Source organism: Dasypus novemcinctus, chromosome 8, assembly GCF_030445035.2.
Source record: "Dasypus novemcinctus isolate mDasNov1 chromosome 8, mDasNov1.1.hap2, whole genome shotgun sequence".
In the NCBI taxonomy this organism is placed as follows: Eukaryota; Metazoa; Chordata; class Mammalia; order Cingulata; family Dasypodidae; genus Dasypus; species Dasypus novemcinctus.
The window spans coordinates 48,862,965-48,880,269 of NC_080680.1; the positions used below are offsets into that span (position 1 = coordinate 48,862,965).

Below are 17,305 nucleotides of genomic sequence, written 5' to 3' on the forward strand. Positions count from 1 at the left end.
CTGACATGGCTGTTTTTTCCCCCTTCTTACATATTTAAACAAAATTGACTGCATCAAACAGCAACTGTAATATGTAACTTATGAGTATATATTGCCAATGAATATTTTTGTTCTTTATTATTTTCTTAAGTAAATTGTAGTAAAAATGATTCCGTGTGAAGTCCTGAAAGCCTGCAACATTCCTTTCTAAGAGCCACTCCCATCATCTGAAAGTGGTTTTTGCAATTCTTTTAATCCTTTGGTAGTTTTATAAATTTTCACTTTTCCCTCTTTTGCCATATTGTTTGTGCACTCTCTGTTGAGTATCTTAATAAAGAGCCCTCATAGTGCTTGTTGTACTTCACTTTAGTGGGGACAGGAATTAGAATTCAACAAATAATTATAAAAGTAATGGGTTGATAAAAGGGAAGTATCCAGATAAGGTGTCAAATGGGATGGTTATAGGAGAGAGCAACTGGGCCAGAGGATTATAGGGCCTTCTTTGAGGAAGTAACATTTAGGCTGAGACCTTAAGAATATGTCCAGTTAAACTAACGAATAGAGCAGAGTGAGTCTAAACCTTTGGAGGGAGGGTGGGGCTGAGGTGTCTGGAGGGAAGATAGTAGTGCACAGAGAGGCTGGATTAGGCTGAGGCCTGAAAATTGTAGCTTACGATGTCACATCAAGTTTTGAGAAGCACTAAAAACCCACACTGCCTACACTGTAAGAAATGGATTGATGGGCTCTGTGATAACTGCGGGGAAGCTATTGTAGTAGTTCAGGTCAAGTGACGGATGCTGGGTATATCAAATAAGGGATGACAGTGATGATGAAGAGAAGAGGATTTGACAGAGCTTGATTGATTGGCTCTAGGGTGAAACACACAAAAAATCTTCCCCCAGCATGAACTAAAATGAATTGTTGGTGCCCCTGATAGGAAACAGCGGGGAATACAGGTTTGGGAAGAAGATGTGAGTTGTTTTGCACATATGTTTGATTCCTATTTTATATCCATGTAGAACAATCTCTCAAACACCTGAGGATATAAATATTTGAGTATTGGCATTTAGTTAGTCATGGAAATCATAGTGTGGATCAGATGGCCTAGCAAGCAAGTATGTGATGAGAAGAGAATAAAGTCTGTTACTGAAATAATGAACATTTAAGGAGCATGAAAGGAAAGTAGGCTGAGAGGGTCAGGTAGAGACAGAGGTGGACAATGTGGAAAGTGAGGGTCATGCAACCTCAGGGAGAGAATGTTTTTAGGATGGAGGGAGTGAGTAACCCTGTTGAATGCTGCTAAGAGGTCAGACAAACTTAGGCCTTGGAATAGGCCATTAGATTTTGTAACATGGAGGTCACTGGTGATCCTAGAAAGAACTAGTTTCTTATTATGGTGGGTGGGATGTTTTCTCAGCTGTACATAAAATCTTGAATATAAATATCCTATTTTAGAGGACTTTTTTTCTCCTATTTGTATTAGTGTTCTAGAGCATTTGTACTTTTTAATGATTATAGCCAGTGCTTTTAAGCAGTTTTGATGCTTTGTTGTTGAAATCAACTTTCCCAGCTTGACCTTCAGGCTTCTTCTCACCACTGTTTTAATTTATCTGACATCTAATTTTCTTAGTGACTAAGTCCCCAACTCTCCTTTGCTACATTCCACCTCTGATACATGCCAGCTTTTTATATAAATGAAAGTATATGAGTTAGCATTTTGTTTTCACTTTTTATGTCTGTTTCTTTCTCTCAAATCAATATCTTTTTATCAAATGGCATATTGGATTGCTCATTCTCAGTATTTGGATTGTGAAATTTTCTTTCATTTTGTCCACTATTGAAAACAGTTGTTCTGTATCTTCCAAAGGCCTCTAGAATATATCTTTGCAGTATGGAAAGACAGAATTCTCCCTTGACTTTTTATCTTCTTGAGTTGGGATTATAATGGATTCTAATGCATAAACACAGGACAGCTTTCACTACTTTGAACTTTTAATAGCCACCTCGGAAATTTCAAATGCATGTGTGGAGAGACTTTCCAGACAAACAAAACCACAATTTTGCTCCCTTTTTGCTACCCAGTAAGAGTTAAACAAATTTGTGGATTCTCCCCAGTTTTTTGGGTTTTGTTCTCCTCAGAGAAGTAAGAGCTGTGAACTTTGACACTCATTCCTAATAGTTGGTAAGTTAGAGTTATTTTGGTGAAACAAAATTAGTTAAGGGACTTTATTACCTAGTAGGATGGGGTAAAGGAATTTATATACAACCTGGCGGAGGAAAAATAACCAAGATAGACTTTTAAGTAATAATTTTAAAAAAGTATTAATGCAGACAATGGGTTAGACAAGCTTGAAGGGAAAAATAAAAAGAAATGACTTAGGTATTTAATTAAAATAATTTTAGGTCAACAGAAGACAGTGCATTGCTTTCTGGCCCTGTTTTCTCCTGGACTTTTTCATTGGAGTATAGGGAGATATAACTTAAAAAGTCTGTTAGAAGTATTTGTAGTAATAGTAGTCATATTGGAATGGAAAAATATATACCAACACATGATATGAAAAAGTGCCAAGCAAGGTAAACCTACACGGGGAGAATAAAGGAAAATATTTCGTTACCCTTCTTTCTAGACCTGAATAGCCTGGATTGATCCAGGACCATCTTGCCCACAGAAAGAGTATGACCCAAGGTGATACTTTAATCAAAATAGCATCATTTTAGCTCTTGGTTTATCCTTATATCAGAAAGAAACCTGCCAAAACTCTTTTCTTCAGCCATTCTATATGTGTGAGTGGATTCCCAGAGCACAGAAGTCAGCAGAGTGTATGTTCTCTGCTCCAGAATCCAGTACATACCTCTGCAGTCTGCCATGCTCTTTGTCACAGACCTTCCTTAAAGATGGCAATTTTAAAAGGACCCCAGGATGTGATGGTTCCATATGGGGTACTTTCAAAATGTTTTTGGGTATACCCTCGCCTTCTCTCCTTTCTTTGTCCTCTCCATTCTTGAACTGCTCAGTGATGAAAGGGTCTTCTTGGATTTCCTCATGGCTTTACTTATTTTTAAAAATTATTTTTTATTGAAATATTCATACATGAACATGCATAAACAATAAGTATATAGTAAAGATTGTGAACTTACAAAATAAACATACACAACATCTCAAAGTCTCATACATCACCCCTCTACCAACTCTTTGCATTGTTGTGAAACATTTGTTACAAACCAAGTAAGAGCATCATCAAAATATTACTATCAACTATAGTCCGTATCTTACATTTGGTGTATTTTCCCCCCAACCCATACTATTTTTTTTTAATTTTTTTTTATTTTTTTAATATTTATTTATTATTATTATTTTTAATTACAATAAAAAAAAATATATGAGGTCCCATTCAACCCCACCGCCCCCGCCCCCCACTCCCCCCACAGCAACACTCTCTCCCATCATCGTGATACATCCATTGCACCTGGTAAGTTCATCTCTGAGCATCACTGCACCCCATAGTCAATGGTCCACATCATAGCCCAGACTCTCTCACGTTCCATCCAGTGGGCCCTGGGGGGATCTACAGTGTCTCGTAATTGTCCGTGAAGCACTATCCAGGACAACTCCACGTCCCGAAAACGCCTCCACATCTCATCTCTTCCTCCCGTTCCCCACACCCAGCAGCCCCCATGGCTACCGTTCCCACACCCATTCCACATTTTCTCTGTGGACATTGGATTGGTTGTGTCCATTGCACACCTATGTCAAGTGAGGGCTTAGATTGCACATGGGTACTGGATGCACTCTTCCTGCTTCTAGTTGTAGACACTCTAGGCTCCATGTTGTGGTGGTTGACCTTCTTCAACTCCATGTTAGCTGAGTGGAGTAAGTCCAATAAGTCAAAGTGTAGGAGCTGAAGTCTGTTGAGGCTCTGGGCCTGGGTGTCATATTATCAGTCCAGAGATTCAAATCCTCTACATATATCTTAAACCCAGCACCAACTACAATTCCAATAAAGTAGCATGCAAGTCTTGTGAAAAGAGATCCCCTCTGAGTCCATTTCCATCACGCAGAAACACCAGCTCCAAAGAAGGGCCATCTGTCATGGCAGTGAACCCCTTCTGCCATGACCATCCATACTATTTTTTTAAAAATATAATTTTGTAACAGATATTGTGATCTTGCAAAACAGTCATACAGATGTGTAGATTTCCCATAAAATTCCACACTCTAGTGAAACGTTTGTTACAGATTATGAGATAATATCATCAGACTATTACCATCAATCATGGTCCGTAGCATACATTTGGCACACACTTTCCCCAAACACCTCCATTATCAACACAGTACGACTTTGGCACTGATGGAAGAATATTATAGTATTGCTGTTATCCACAGTCTATAGGTCACACCAATTGTAGTTTTCCCATGTTTCTCCATATTCCCATCACCCTGCAATAGTGATGTACATGTGCTCTAGCTCACAGAAGGGCTCTCTTGCACTTATACCCTAATCATAATTCTCAGCCACCTCCGGGTTCACTGTGTTATTCAGTCCCTAGATTATTCTTTAGCTTTCTTTCTTTCAACAGTTACTTCCCCAGACTATCTTTTTCGGCCACAATCCCATTTATAAACCAGTTACTATTCACTATAATATGTTTCTATCAACTCTATCCATCTTCATACTTTTACAGTCAGTTAATTAAAACTTCTCTATATATTAAGCCTCCATAGTTCTTCTCAATCCTCCTTTTATCTCCTAATAACCTATACTCTAGGTTTTAATTCTGTGTGTTTATTATTTGTATTTAGTTCATATTAATGAGACCATGCAATATTTGTCCTTTTGTGTCTGGCTTACTTCACTTAGTATAATGTCTTCAAAACTCATCCATGTTATCACATATGTCCCAATTTCATTTCTTCTTACTGCAGCATAGTATTCCATCGTATGTAGATACCACATTTTGTTTATCCATTTATTGGTGGATGGACACTTGCGTTGTTCCCTCTTTTGGCAATTGTGAACAACGCCACTATGAACATTGGTGTGCAACTGTCTATTTGTGTCATAGTTTTTAGTTCTTCTGGATATATTCATAGTAGAGGAATTCCTGGATCATATGGTAGTTCTATATTTAGCTTCCTGAGGAACCGTCAAACTGTCTTCCACAGAGGGTGCACAATTTACACTCCCACCAACAGTGAAGGAGTGTTCCTATTTCTCCACATCCTCTCCAGCACTTACTGTTGTCTGTTTTTTAAATAATGGCCATTCTTTGTGGTATTAGATGATACCTCGTTGTTTTAATTTGCATTTCCCTAATAGCTAGTGATATGGAACATTTTTTCATGTGCTTTTTGGACATTTGTATTTCCTCTTTGGAGAAATGTCTGTTTAAATCCTTTGCCCATTTTTAAATTGGATTGCTTGTGCTTTCATTGTTGAGTTGTATGATCTCTTTATGTAGAATGGAAATCAAACCCTTATCAGATAAATGGTTTCCAAATATTTTCTCCCATCAACTGGGCTGCCTTTTCACCTTCTTGATGAAATCTTTTGAATCACAGAAATGTTTTAAGTTTGAGGAGGCCTCATTTATCCATGTTTTCTTTTGTTGCTCATACTTTTCGAGTAAGATTTAAGAATCCACCACTTACCAACAGGTCTTGGTACGTTTCCCTACATTTTCTTCTAGGAGCTTTATTGTACTTCCTTTTATATTTAGGTCTTTGATCCATTTTGAGTTAATTTTTGTAGAAGGTGTGAGGTAGGGGTCTTCTTTTTTTTTCTTTTGGCTATGGATATCCAGTTCTCCCAACATCATTTGTTGAATAAACTGTTCTGCCCCAACTGGGAGGGCTTGAGAGGCTTGTCAAAAAATCACTTGGCCATAGATGTGAGGGCCTGTTTCTGAACCATCAGTTCAGTTCCATTGGTCTATGTGTCTTTCTATATGCCAATACCATGCTGTTTTTACCACTGTAGCTAGGTAATATGATTTAAAGTCTGGAAGTGAGAGTCCTTCAGCTTCACTTTTCCTTTTTAAGATGTTTCTGGCTATTCAAGGCCTCTTACCCTTCCAGATAAATTTCATAATTGTGTTTTCCATTTGCTTAAAAAATGCTGGTGGAATTTTCATTGAAATTGCATTAAATCTGTATATCAATTTGGGTAGAATTGACATCTTAATGATATTTAGTCTTCCAGTCCATGAGCATGGAATGTTCTTCCAATTATTTAGGTCTTTTAAAATTTATTTTAGCAATGCATTATAGTTTTCTGAATACAAGTGCTTTGCATCCTTGGTTAAGTTTATCCCTAAGTATTTGATTATTTTAGTTGCTATTGAAAATGGAATTTTTTTCCTGACTTCCTCCTCAGATTGTGCATTATTAGTGTATAGAAACACCACTGATTTTTACGTATTGATCTTGTATCCTGATACTCTACTGAAATCATTTATTAGCTCTAGCAGCTTTGTTGTAGATTTTTTGGAACTTTCTAGATATGCAGTCATATCATCTGCAAATAGTGAAAGTTTTAATTCTTGCTTTCCAATTTGGATGCCTTTTATTTCTTTTTCTTGCCTGATTGCTCTGGCTGGAACCTCTAGCACTATATTGAACAACAGTGGTGACAGTGGACATCCTTGTCTTGTCCCTGATCTCAATGGGAAAGCTTTTAGTCTTTCACCATTGAGTATAATGTTAGCTGTGGGTGTTTCATATATGGCCTTTATCATGTTGAGAAAGTTTCCTTCAATTTCTATTTTTTGTAGTATTTTTATCAAAAAAGGATGCTGTATTTTGTCAAATGTCTTTTCTGCATCAATTGATAAGTTCATGTGATTTTTCTTCTTTGATTTATTAATGTGGTATATTATGCTGATTGATTTTCTTGTGTTGAACCAGCCTTGCATGCCTGGTATAAAACCCACTTGATCGTGATGGATAATTCTTTTAATGTGTTATTGGATTTGATTAGCAAGTATTTTATTGAGGATTTTTGCATCTGTATTCATTAGAGAAATGGGCCTCTAATTTTCCTTTTTTGTAATGTCTTTATCTGACTTTGGTATTAGAATGATATTGGCTTCATGGGATGAGTTTGGTAGCATTCCTTCTTGTTCAATATTTTGGAAGAGATTGAGTAAGATTGGTATTAAATCTTCTTTGAATGCTTGGTGGAACTCACCTGTGAAACTATCTGATCCTGGGCTTTTCATTTTGTGGCACTGTTTGATGACTTTTTGTCTCTTGTGATTGCTTTGGTGAGGTCTTCTACTTCTTCTAGGGTCAGTGTAGGTTGTTTGTACATTTTTAGGAATTTTTCCATTTCATCTCCATTGTCTAGTTTTTTGTCATAAAGTTGTTCATAGTATCCTCTTATGATCTTTCTTATTTCTGTGTGGTCAGTAGTAAGGTTCCCCTTTTGATTTTTTATTTCATTTATTTGCATCTTCTTTCTTTTTTTCTTAGTCAGTCTAGCTAAGGGTTTGTTGATTTTGTTAATCTTCTTGAAGAACCAACTTTTGGTTTTGTTAATTTTCTCTATTGTTTTTTTGTTCTCAATTTCATTTCTTTCTGCTCTGATTTTTGTTATTTCATTCCTTCTACTTGCTTTGGGATTAGCTTGCTGTTCTTTTTCTAGTTCCTCCAGCTGTGTAGTTAGGACATTGATTTTAGCCTTTTCTTCTTTTTTAATGTAATCATTGAGAGCTATAAATTTTCCTCTCAACACTGCCTTTGCAGCATCCCATGAGTTCTGATATGTTGTATTCTCATAATCATTCTCATAATCATATTTATTGATTTCTCTTGAAATTTCTTCTTTGACCCACTGGTTATTTAAGAGCGTGTTGTTTAATCTCCATATAATCAGAGAAAATGCTATGTATAATTTCAATTTTGTGGAACTTATTCAGATCTTCTTTGTGATCCAACATTTTGTCTGTCTTGGAGAAAGATCTGTGAGCACTTGAAAAGAATGTATGTCCTGCTGTTTTGGGGTGCAGTGTTCTGTATATGTATATTAAGTTTAGTCCATTTATCATATTATTCAAGCTCTCTGTTTCTTTATTGATCTTCTGCCCAGATGTTTTATCCAATGCTGAAAGTGGCGTATTAAAGTTTCCAACTATTATTGTGGAGATGTCTATTTCTCCCTTCAGTTTTGCCAGTGTTTGCCTCATGTATCTTGAGGCATCCTGGTTAGGTGCATGTATATTTATGATTGTTACTTCTTCCTGGTAAATCATCCCTTTTATTAATATGTAATGTCCTTCCCTGTCTCCAATAACAGTTTTGCTTTTAAAGCCTATATCATCTGATATATGTATAGCTACCCCAGCTTTTTTTTTGGTTACTGCATGTGTGGAATATCTTTTTCCAACCTTTCACTTTCAGTTTCACTTTCAGACCCAGTTGGTATCCTTGGGTCTAAGGTTAGTTTCTTGCAGACAACATATAGATATATAGATGGCTTATATTTTCTTATCCATTCTGCCGGTCTGTGTCTTTTGATTGGGGAGTTTAATATATTAACATTCAATGTTATTATTGTAAAGGCAGTTCTTATTTCATCCATTTTGATCTTTGTGTTTTATCTGTCATTTTATATTTGACACTTTTAGTTACTGTTACTGATATAGTTGTCATTTCTAGAGTGTTTTCCAGACCTCTCTCTCCTGTTCTCTCCAGGCTGTAACAATCCCTTTTGTATTTCCTACAAAGCTGGTCTTTTTGTTATAAACTCTCTCAACTTCTGTTTATCTGTGAATATTCTAATCTCACCCTCATTTTTAAAAGATAATCTTGCTGGGTATACAGTTGTTGGCTGGCAGTCTTTCTCTTGCAGTATCTTAAATATATCATACCACTGCCTTCTTGCCTCTATGGTTTCTGATGGGAAATTGTCACTTAATCTTATTGGGTATCCCTTATATGTTATGCATTGCTTTTCTCCTGCTGCTCTCAGAATTCTCTTTGTCTCTAGCATTTGACATTCTGATCAGTTTGTGTCTCGGATTTGGTCTATTTGAATTTATTCAGATGAGATTACATTGTGTTTCTTGGACATGAATATCTATGTCCTTCAATAGGGTTGGGAAATTTTCCACCATTATTTCTTCAAATACTCCTTCTGCCCCTTTTCCCTTCTCTTTCTGGGACACCCATGACACATATGTTTGCCCGTCTCTTGCTGTCGTTTGGTTCCCTGAGAACTTTTTCAATTTTTTCCATTCTTTTCTGCATCTGTTCTTTTGTACGTTCACTTTCAGAAGCCATGTCTTCGAGTTCACCAATCCTTTCTTCTGCTTCCACAAATCTGATGTTATGTGCCTCCAGTGTATTTTTAATTTAATTTATTGCACCTTTTATTTCCCTAAGGTCTGCTCTTTTTCTGTGTATGCTTTCAAATTCTTCTTTGTGTGCATCCAATGTCTTCTTAATATCCTTAATTTCTTTTAGGCATTTCATTGAATTTATTAAGGAGATTTGTTTGAACATCTAAGATTAGTTGTCTCAACACCTTTATGTCATCTGAAGGCTTATCTTGTTCCTTTAATTGGCCCATTCTTCCTGTTTCTCAGTATAGATTTAATTTTTTGTTGGACTTCCTGCATATGGATTGCTAGATGCATTTATTCTGGGTGTAGTTTCTCCCTTTAGTTTAGGGATTTCTTATCTTTTTTCCCTTGCTGGTTGTATAGTGGGAGCCAAGGACATAGTTGGTGCTGTAAGTTATGGAGGTTGAAACTGCCCACATTGCCCCAGAAAGTGATGAAGCTTCCCCCATATTTCTCCTCCGTCAGGAGTAGGGACAGAGCTGCAGCTGTGTATAATAATTCAAGTTGGGCACAAGACTGTCTGTAGTCGCCCAGAGACATTGATGAAGCTTCACACCCCTTCCTCCCCTACCTTAGGCAGGGATGGAGCTATAATTTTGGTCAGCAATCTATGCTATGTGGGTCCAAAATGACCACAGTTGCTCAGATAAACTGATAAAGCACCAGACCCTCTCCCTGCTGGGAGTGGGAACTGACCCTCTGGAGTGTCCAACAGTCTAATAACTGTGGGCCAAATATGCCTGCAGTTGCCCTCAGAGGCTGAGGGAATACTGTTCTTTTACCCTTTCGGGGGTGGGAACAGAACCACAAATGCTCAACAGTTCAGTCCTGTAGGCTGAAAGTACCCACCATTGTCTGGAGAGGCTGAGGAAGCACCAGCCCCCTCCTGTCCTATTGGGTGGTCATGGTGGTTCTCTGGGTGCTCAACAGTTCAGTATCTTTAGGCCGAGAATACCTGCTGTTGCCCAAAGAGTCTGAGGAAACACCAGCCCCTTTCTATCCTCTTAAGGCATGGGGTTGCATCCACAGGCACCCAACAGTTCAGTCCCTGTTGGCTGAAAGTTCCCACCTTTGTCCAGAGAGGCTGTGGACCAGATCCCTCCTATCCTATTGGGGGTTGGGGTTGATTCATAGGCATCCAATAGTCTAGTCCATGCATGCTGAAGGTCTGCTGTTGCCCAAAAAGGTTGTAGAAAGACCAGCCCCCTTCTTTCCTAATGGAGGGTGAGGGTGGGTCCACAAATACCCACCAGACCAGGCTGTGTGGGCCAAAAGCACCTGTCCTTACCCGAAGAGTCTGGGCAAACACCGTCCATCTGTTGTCCTATTGGGGATGGAGGTGGAGCCACAGGTGCCCAACAGTCAGGTTTGTGCAGCCCAAAACTGTCTGAAGTTGCCCTGAGAGGTTGAAGCAACACCAGCCCCCTCCTGTCCTGTGGGGGGACAGAGGTGAGATGGGCTTAAAGGTACTCAACAAGCCTGTTTGTATGGGCTGAAAACTCCTGCCATTGCCTGGGGAGACCAAGGATACCCAGCTCCTCTCCTATTCTCTTGGGGTACAGGGATGCAGTCCCAGGTGTCCGACTATTCAGCCTGTGCCAGCGGAGAGCACTTGCAGTTTCCTGGAGAGCCTGATGCAGGTCCCGCAGCTACCTCTCTGCTGGAGGTGGGGCTGGAGTCTAGGCTAGGGCTACTGTCTGATCTTGGTGGAAAGAAGCCCATCCCTAACTTCACTGGATTTCAGTCAGCCAGGTTCTCCCTCATGCTGGGGGTGGAGTCAAGATGGCAGCTACCAAATTCTTTCCAGCTTGGACACACTCAGATCCTAGCTGTCTCTAAGATTATACTTTAACCAGCCGATTCCACTAACCATTAGCTGCAGTTAATGGACATCTGTCTCTTCCTCCCCTCTTCATGGGAAATGGAGTTTCCAACTTCAGCCACAGAATAGCTCCTAGGTGGCTTGCGCCCCTAAGTAAGATGGGCACCAGCCTCTGCGGCATGGCTTGCAGCTTTCCAGAGAGGTGGTACAGGTCCCTTCTGCTTCTTCCCTGCCGGAGGTGGGACTGGGGTTTAGGCTAGACCTGCAATCCAACCTGGGTAGAAAGAAGCTGGTCCTTACAGGCACTATGATTTTCAATCAGTACCACTTCCCCTCATGCCTGTGGCAGAGTCAAAATGGCGGCCACCAGCTTCCCTCTTACCCAGACAGGCTCAAAGTTTAGTTGTTTCTAGGAGTCTACGTCAGCCTGCCGAATCCACTAATCAGTAACTGAAGTCAGTGCCACACCATTTTTTCCTCCTGTTTTCATTGGGGGAACTGAAACCTCCAACTCCAACCATGTAATAGCTCCTGAGACGGCTTACATGCCACGGGCACCAACCTCTGTGGTATGGAGTGCTCTACTCTCGATTTCTCTGTGCAGATGGGTAGTCTTCTCCTTCCACACTCTCAAGGATGTTGCAGGATACTCCTCTGCTCTCCTGGGTCCTCCAAACAGGTACTGTAGGTAGCTCTGGGTGACCACCAACTGCCCTGTTTAACGAGGTGACTTCAGGAGCTCCTTACTCTGCCACCATCTTGACGGTTTTACTTTTAAAATAATAATGAAAAAGTTTCTGGGCATAATGAGATGAACAGTAATGACTTGTTGTGTGCATCTGATAATTGCCTGATATGTGTTTTTTCCCCCCTTCCTTTTTTCCAGGAATGCTGTCTTTGTAATTTGAGAGGAGGTGCTCTTAAGCAAACTGCGAACAATAAGTAAGTAATGAATTCATTGTATTAAGTATCATAATGTTGCATTCTCCTTTGTAGAACATTGAGTTTCTGCATGACAGTTTGCTTTCCCTTTCACTATTTTTTTAAAGATTTATTTATTTTTACTTTATTTATTTATTCCTCCACCCCTTGTTAGCACTCGCTGTCTGCTATCAGCCCTTAGTGGTGGTGCAGTCCATCTTGCCCTCACCAGGAGGCCCCGGGAATTGAATCTGGGGCCTTCAGTATGATAGATGGGAGCCCAATCTCTTGAGCCACATCCGCTTCCCTCCCATTCACTATTACATACATTGTTCCAAAGCTTTTGCTATCTAGATCTGAGGTTGGGATTCTGTGCATGTCTTCAGAGACCCTTATTGACAATACTTTCACCTCTGCTAGATAAAGGTATTCTAATTCCTGCTTCTGTTCTATGTCTTTGACATCATGAAGAAGAACCCCTTTTACTAACAGAGTTTTTAAAAAGAAAGCAGCTCATATCATCTAAGTCCCATTAGAATCCTAGTGTTTAATATGATGTTATTAGAATCCTATTAGTCTAATAAAACCAGGGTATGTCTGAAAACAGTGAAATTGGTTATCTTCAGCTAAATTAAACCAAATCATATCAATAAAACAAAACCATTTGTTTTTAGCACCAGTAAATTAAAAAAAGTATCTGTACTAAATGGAAATGACAGGGTGAAAACATTGATTTTTAACATTTAAAGGGGGTCAGATGGAGAATATGAAGAGAATTTGAAAGAGAGTCAAAAGTGGACATAAAAGGAAGGTAACCTATGGGTTTTTAAAACTATTGTTGAAATATGTTTTTGTACAAATTTCATTAGTTTCATTACTCAGCTTTAATTTTGAAAATGAAGCTATAGCATATTAAAGAGTCCTTTGAAAGTAGGGACATATAGAAAATGGTTTAGGCAGAAATTGCAAACCAACTCTCTGTAGGGAACCTAATTCAGCCCACCCATGTTTTGCTTGATTCATATAAATTTTATCCAAAGAATGAAAGTAGAGAGAGTTCATAAAAATTCAGATTTTCATCTTTGGTTGAAAAATGGTTGTGCATCTCTACATGGCAATTATTAGTTGGGATAAGAACCTGGCCCAAATGGGATAGATGCCCTTGGGTCACTATGACTTACCAGTTATATATGTATTCTCTTACATTTAGCCTGGCCTTGCGATCACTGGATGTTGGCTCCCCTGATTGAGTTAGCATAATTATGTGCATACGCACATGTTTTTGATTCCTTACAAGGAATAGAAAAGGCATTTATCATTCCTACATTGATATGGTTTAGTCTAAGAAACTATATTTTTACTTAATTTTGGATCCTCTTTCACAGTGCTAGTTGATGTGATTGGCAACATTCTAAAACGTCTTAACTGTTGTTAGGATGTTGCACAGGACATGTAGACTCTGAGATGGTTTAGGTGGTTTGCTGGAAAAACAGGTAAGTTCTGTTCTTGCCTTTGGCTGGAAAAAAAGGAGCTTGTTTTTATTTTATATTTGAAAGGATGCCATAGTGGAATTGTCACTTGAGCTGTCCTTTCTGTGGTCCTCAAAAGCAGGATGAGGTTTTTTTTTTGAGGAGTTACTAGGGATTGAACTCTGGGACCTCATATGTGTGAAGCACATGCTCAACCACTGAGCTACATCCACTCCACTTGTGCTTTTTTAAAAGTAAATATATATTATCATAAAGATAAGTTGATGAATTTGATCATTCTTTCAAAATCTCTTCAAACCTCATGAGTCTTTATATTTATTTGGAGGTATGATGTTTATGAGAAACTCCATAGTCTTACTGAGGAAGTTATTTTTCTGGTGCATGTCAGACTTTGAAAGGAGAAAATACATTTTAAATAGGAAACAAGGAAACAAACTAAATTTCATTTTTCCATATTTTTAGGCTCCTTGATTATTGTTTGCAGGGAGAAACAATGTAGCTAAAGAGTTAATCATATGAATTCCTTTAGAAAATGTTTGCTACTTGATCTAGTCTTCTTTTGCTATTTGTATGTATTATGTGTAAAAGTTATATGCTATATCCAGTGTATACGTTTTACTAATTGAACTAATTTTTTGTCACAATGATTAGCTTAAGAATATTTATCACTTGCATATTTCAGCAATAAATAAAAAAGAAGACCTACATTTCAGTATTCCACAGATCAAGTATAGAAAAATATAAGTACCTTAATAGAATTGATTCCTTGGTTTTTATATAGTGGTGGGCAGGTGTAGTAGTGGTTCTATCCAGGTATTGTCCAGGAAGTTTACAATTCAAGGAGTCTGTTTGTGATGGATTTAGACCTTTGGCTTTCTTTCTCTTCTGTTTCCCATCCTTGAGAATTTCCATCACTAGTTTGAAATATGAAGATATGTAAGTTTAGGACACTTTTGTTTATGTTTCACGTCTCCTTTTCTGTAGGTGGGCCCATGTCATGTGCGCTGTTGCAGTCCCAGAAGTTCGATTCACTAATGTCCCAGAAAGGACACAAATAGATGTAGGCAGAATACCTTTACAGAGGTTAAAATTGGTGAGTGGCAAATTTTACCTCATATATCCAAGTTAATTTCAAGTTCTAGGTTTTTCTGTTTTCAATGTGTACATTCCCAATTGAATTTTACCCCAGCATCATTTTATTCATTCTTCTACCCTTATTTTGCTTTAGTCTCAATTGACTTGTCTATGTATATTCTTTTCCTATTGTATTGTGAGTTTGCATATAGCCTTCCACAAATTCTGTTTGAAATGAGGCAAAGGATTAATGCATTTCCTGGATTAATTTGAACTTCCAAACTAGGATATCTGATGAAATTTGTCAGTAATGGCCCGTGGTTTCCAACTTTATTTAAATTTTTTATGTTTTCTCTCTTTTGCGTCTCTTTGGTTGGTGTTGACTTAGCAAAGTGCATCCAACCTAATTTTATCAACTCTTCACCAAGAAGAGACTTGCAGAGAAATAGAAAAGTTTTTATAATTACCAAGGGATTTTCTCACTTAAGAAAATTCAGTTAATTTGCCAAATTCTCTGGTATATTATATATTGACATGGTCAGGAGTTTTTATAGAAATTTTCCTATGATTCCCTTTGTTAAGAGTATTTTTTTTACTGAAAACATCGGCTTTTAATGTCCTTAACATGGAAATAACCTTGTAGTTCTGTAAAACTGTGAGCCAATAGATCATTAGTTTATGTCCTTCTATTATATATTGAATAAAAAATTTCCCTAAAGTTAAACATCATCACTTTAAAATACTAGAGTGTGTCTTATAGGTAGCCTTACCACTGTAGAATTTCTTTAGTCTTTGTCCTTTGTAACTCAGGAGTCTTTCCACCATAAAACATTTCATTGCAGAATTGTGGCGGTAACTTTCTCTACCTGCCTCTTTGCTCATTTTGCTCCTAGCCCACCCCCAAAGCAGAGCTGGGTGTGCTATTTCTGGGCCGTCTTTGAGGAGCTTAGAATCTAGTTGACTGTCTTTTGTTCTCAGAGAAATGAAAGTGAACACTGTTATTTCCCATTGCTCCATCAAGTATTTCAGTTTGCTAGGAAATGTGTGGCCCTTTCATGGACCTGATGATGACTGTTGGATGCTTAGGATGTGGTGGCCCAAGTTTTGTGGACTAAGATGGAAATGAATAGACAGTTATCATTTAAACAAAGGTCACAGTGACTATTAGAAGAGAGTAAAATTTTTTCAGCTCCTGGACCTCTCTGGCAAAGCCTGAAATCTTATACCCTTGCCACAGAGTTAGGTAGGTAGGTAGGTAGGTAGATGGTTAGATGGATAGATGGATAGATGGATAGAGAGATGGATAGATGGATAGATGGATAGATAGATGGATAGATGGATAGATGGATAGATGGATGGATGAATCAATCAGGCAGGCAGGCAAGCAAGCAAGCAAGAATTAGGACTAAAATGCAGAATAGCCAAAAAATGTTTACACTGCATATTCAAGTATGAAAGTTTTATGTGACAAATACTAAGAATATTTTGGTTTTTTTTTCTGATTATAAAAGAAATATGGATTCGTAAAAATTAAAACAATACACTTTTAGAGTCACCTATGAGAGAACTTGTGCTAACAATTTAGTGCCCCTCAGAATGAGTGATCACTGCTCTTGATGCCTCCGTTTAAGGAACAGCATCCTGGCTGCTTTTCTCCATTCCCACTTCCTTCATGATTTGATGTTACCATGCCAGTTCCAAAGGGTTGTGGAGACAACTGTAGGAAAGGACATAATGGGCAATTGAATCCTCACTCAGGAAGTTGTTTAAAAAAAATCTGGTTATGGCATTCAAAAATGGCGAAGCTTATGATTTTCTTCACAATACTATGCTTTTTTTGGATTGTGCATATCACATGTTTCTCATGGATGGTTTCCTTTTTTAAGTGATTAATGTCTTTAGAGGAATGTCTTAACTGAATTTAAGATCATCATCTTTTTTTTTTAAAGATTTATTTATTAATTTATTTCTCTCCCTGCCCCCCCACCCCCAACCCGGTTGTCTGTTCTGTGTCTATTTGCTGCATCGTCTTTGTCTGCTTCTGTTGTTGTCAGCAGCACGGGGATCTGTGTTTCTTTTTGTTACATCATCTTGTTGTGTCAGCTCTCTACTCCTGGGCAGGCTGCACTTTCTTTTGCACTGGGTGGCTCTCCTTACGGGGAGCACTCCTTGCGCATGGGGCTCCCCTATGTGGGGGACACCCCTGCGTGGCAGGGCACTCCTTGCGCGCATCAGCACTGTGCATGGGCCAGCTCCACACGGGTCAGGGAGGCCCAGGGTTTGAACCGCGGACCTCCCATGTGGCAGACGGACACCCTAACTACTGGGCCAAATCCGCCGCCAAGATCATCTTTTGACAACGTGGAGCTACGTTTATTGACATGTAAAGATGTCCATTACACATAGCTGGGTAGAAATAGCAGCTATAAGACCAGAATTTTTTCTGTTTTTTAATACATGTTATATGCATAGAGAGTTTCTTGAAATGATAGTTACCAAAATGTTCTCAGTGATTCTCTTTAGTGGGAAATTACAAGAAGAAACTTCACTTTAGAAAATATCTATCACTCAGAAATACAGTAATAGTTTAAAAGAAGGCAATATATACCCAGAAGTCTGGATAGCTTTTTCATTAGGAAGCCTCAAGAAAGAACCATTAACTGTGGTGAATCTATTA

At 38.5% G+C, this 17,305-nt stretch overlaps 1 protein-coding gene across 3 annotated transcripts in view; it reads left to right on the forward strand.

The window, feature by feature from the left end:
* The window catches only part of KDM4C (lysine demethylase 4C), a 518,173-nt gene that overhangs the window by 365,352 nt on the left and 135,516 nt on the right, over positions 1-17,305 (forward strand). For all 3 annotated transcript variants that reach the window (XM_071216722.1, XM_058301838.2, XM_058301837.2), the window contains 2 exons: positions 12,030-12,085; positions 14,539-14,647. In XM_071216722.1, coding sequence (XP_071072823.1) covers positions 12,030-12,085; positions 14,539-14,647 — 165 coding nt within the window. The remainder of the gene's footprint in view (positions 1-12,029; positions 12,086-14,538; positions 14,648-17,305) is intronic.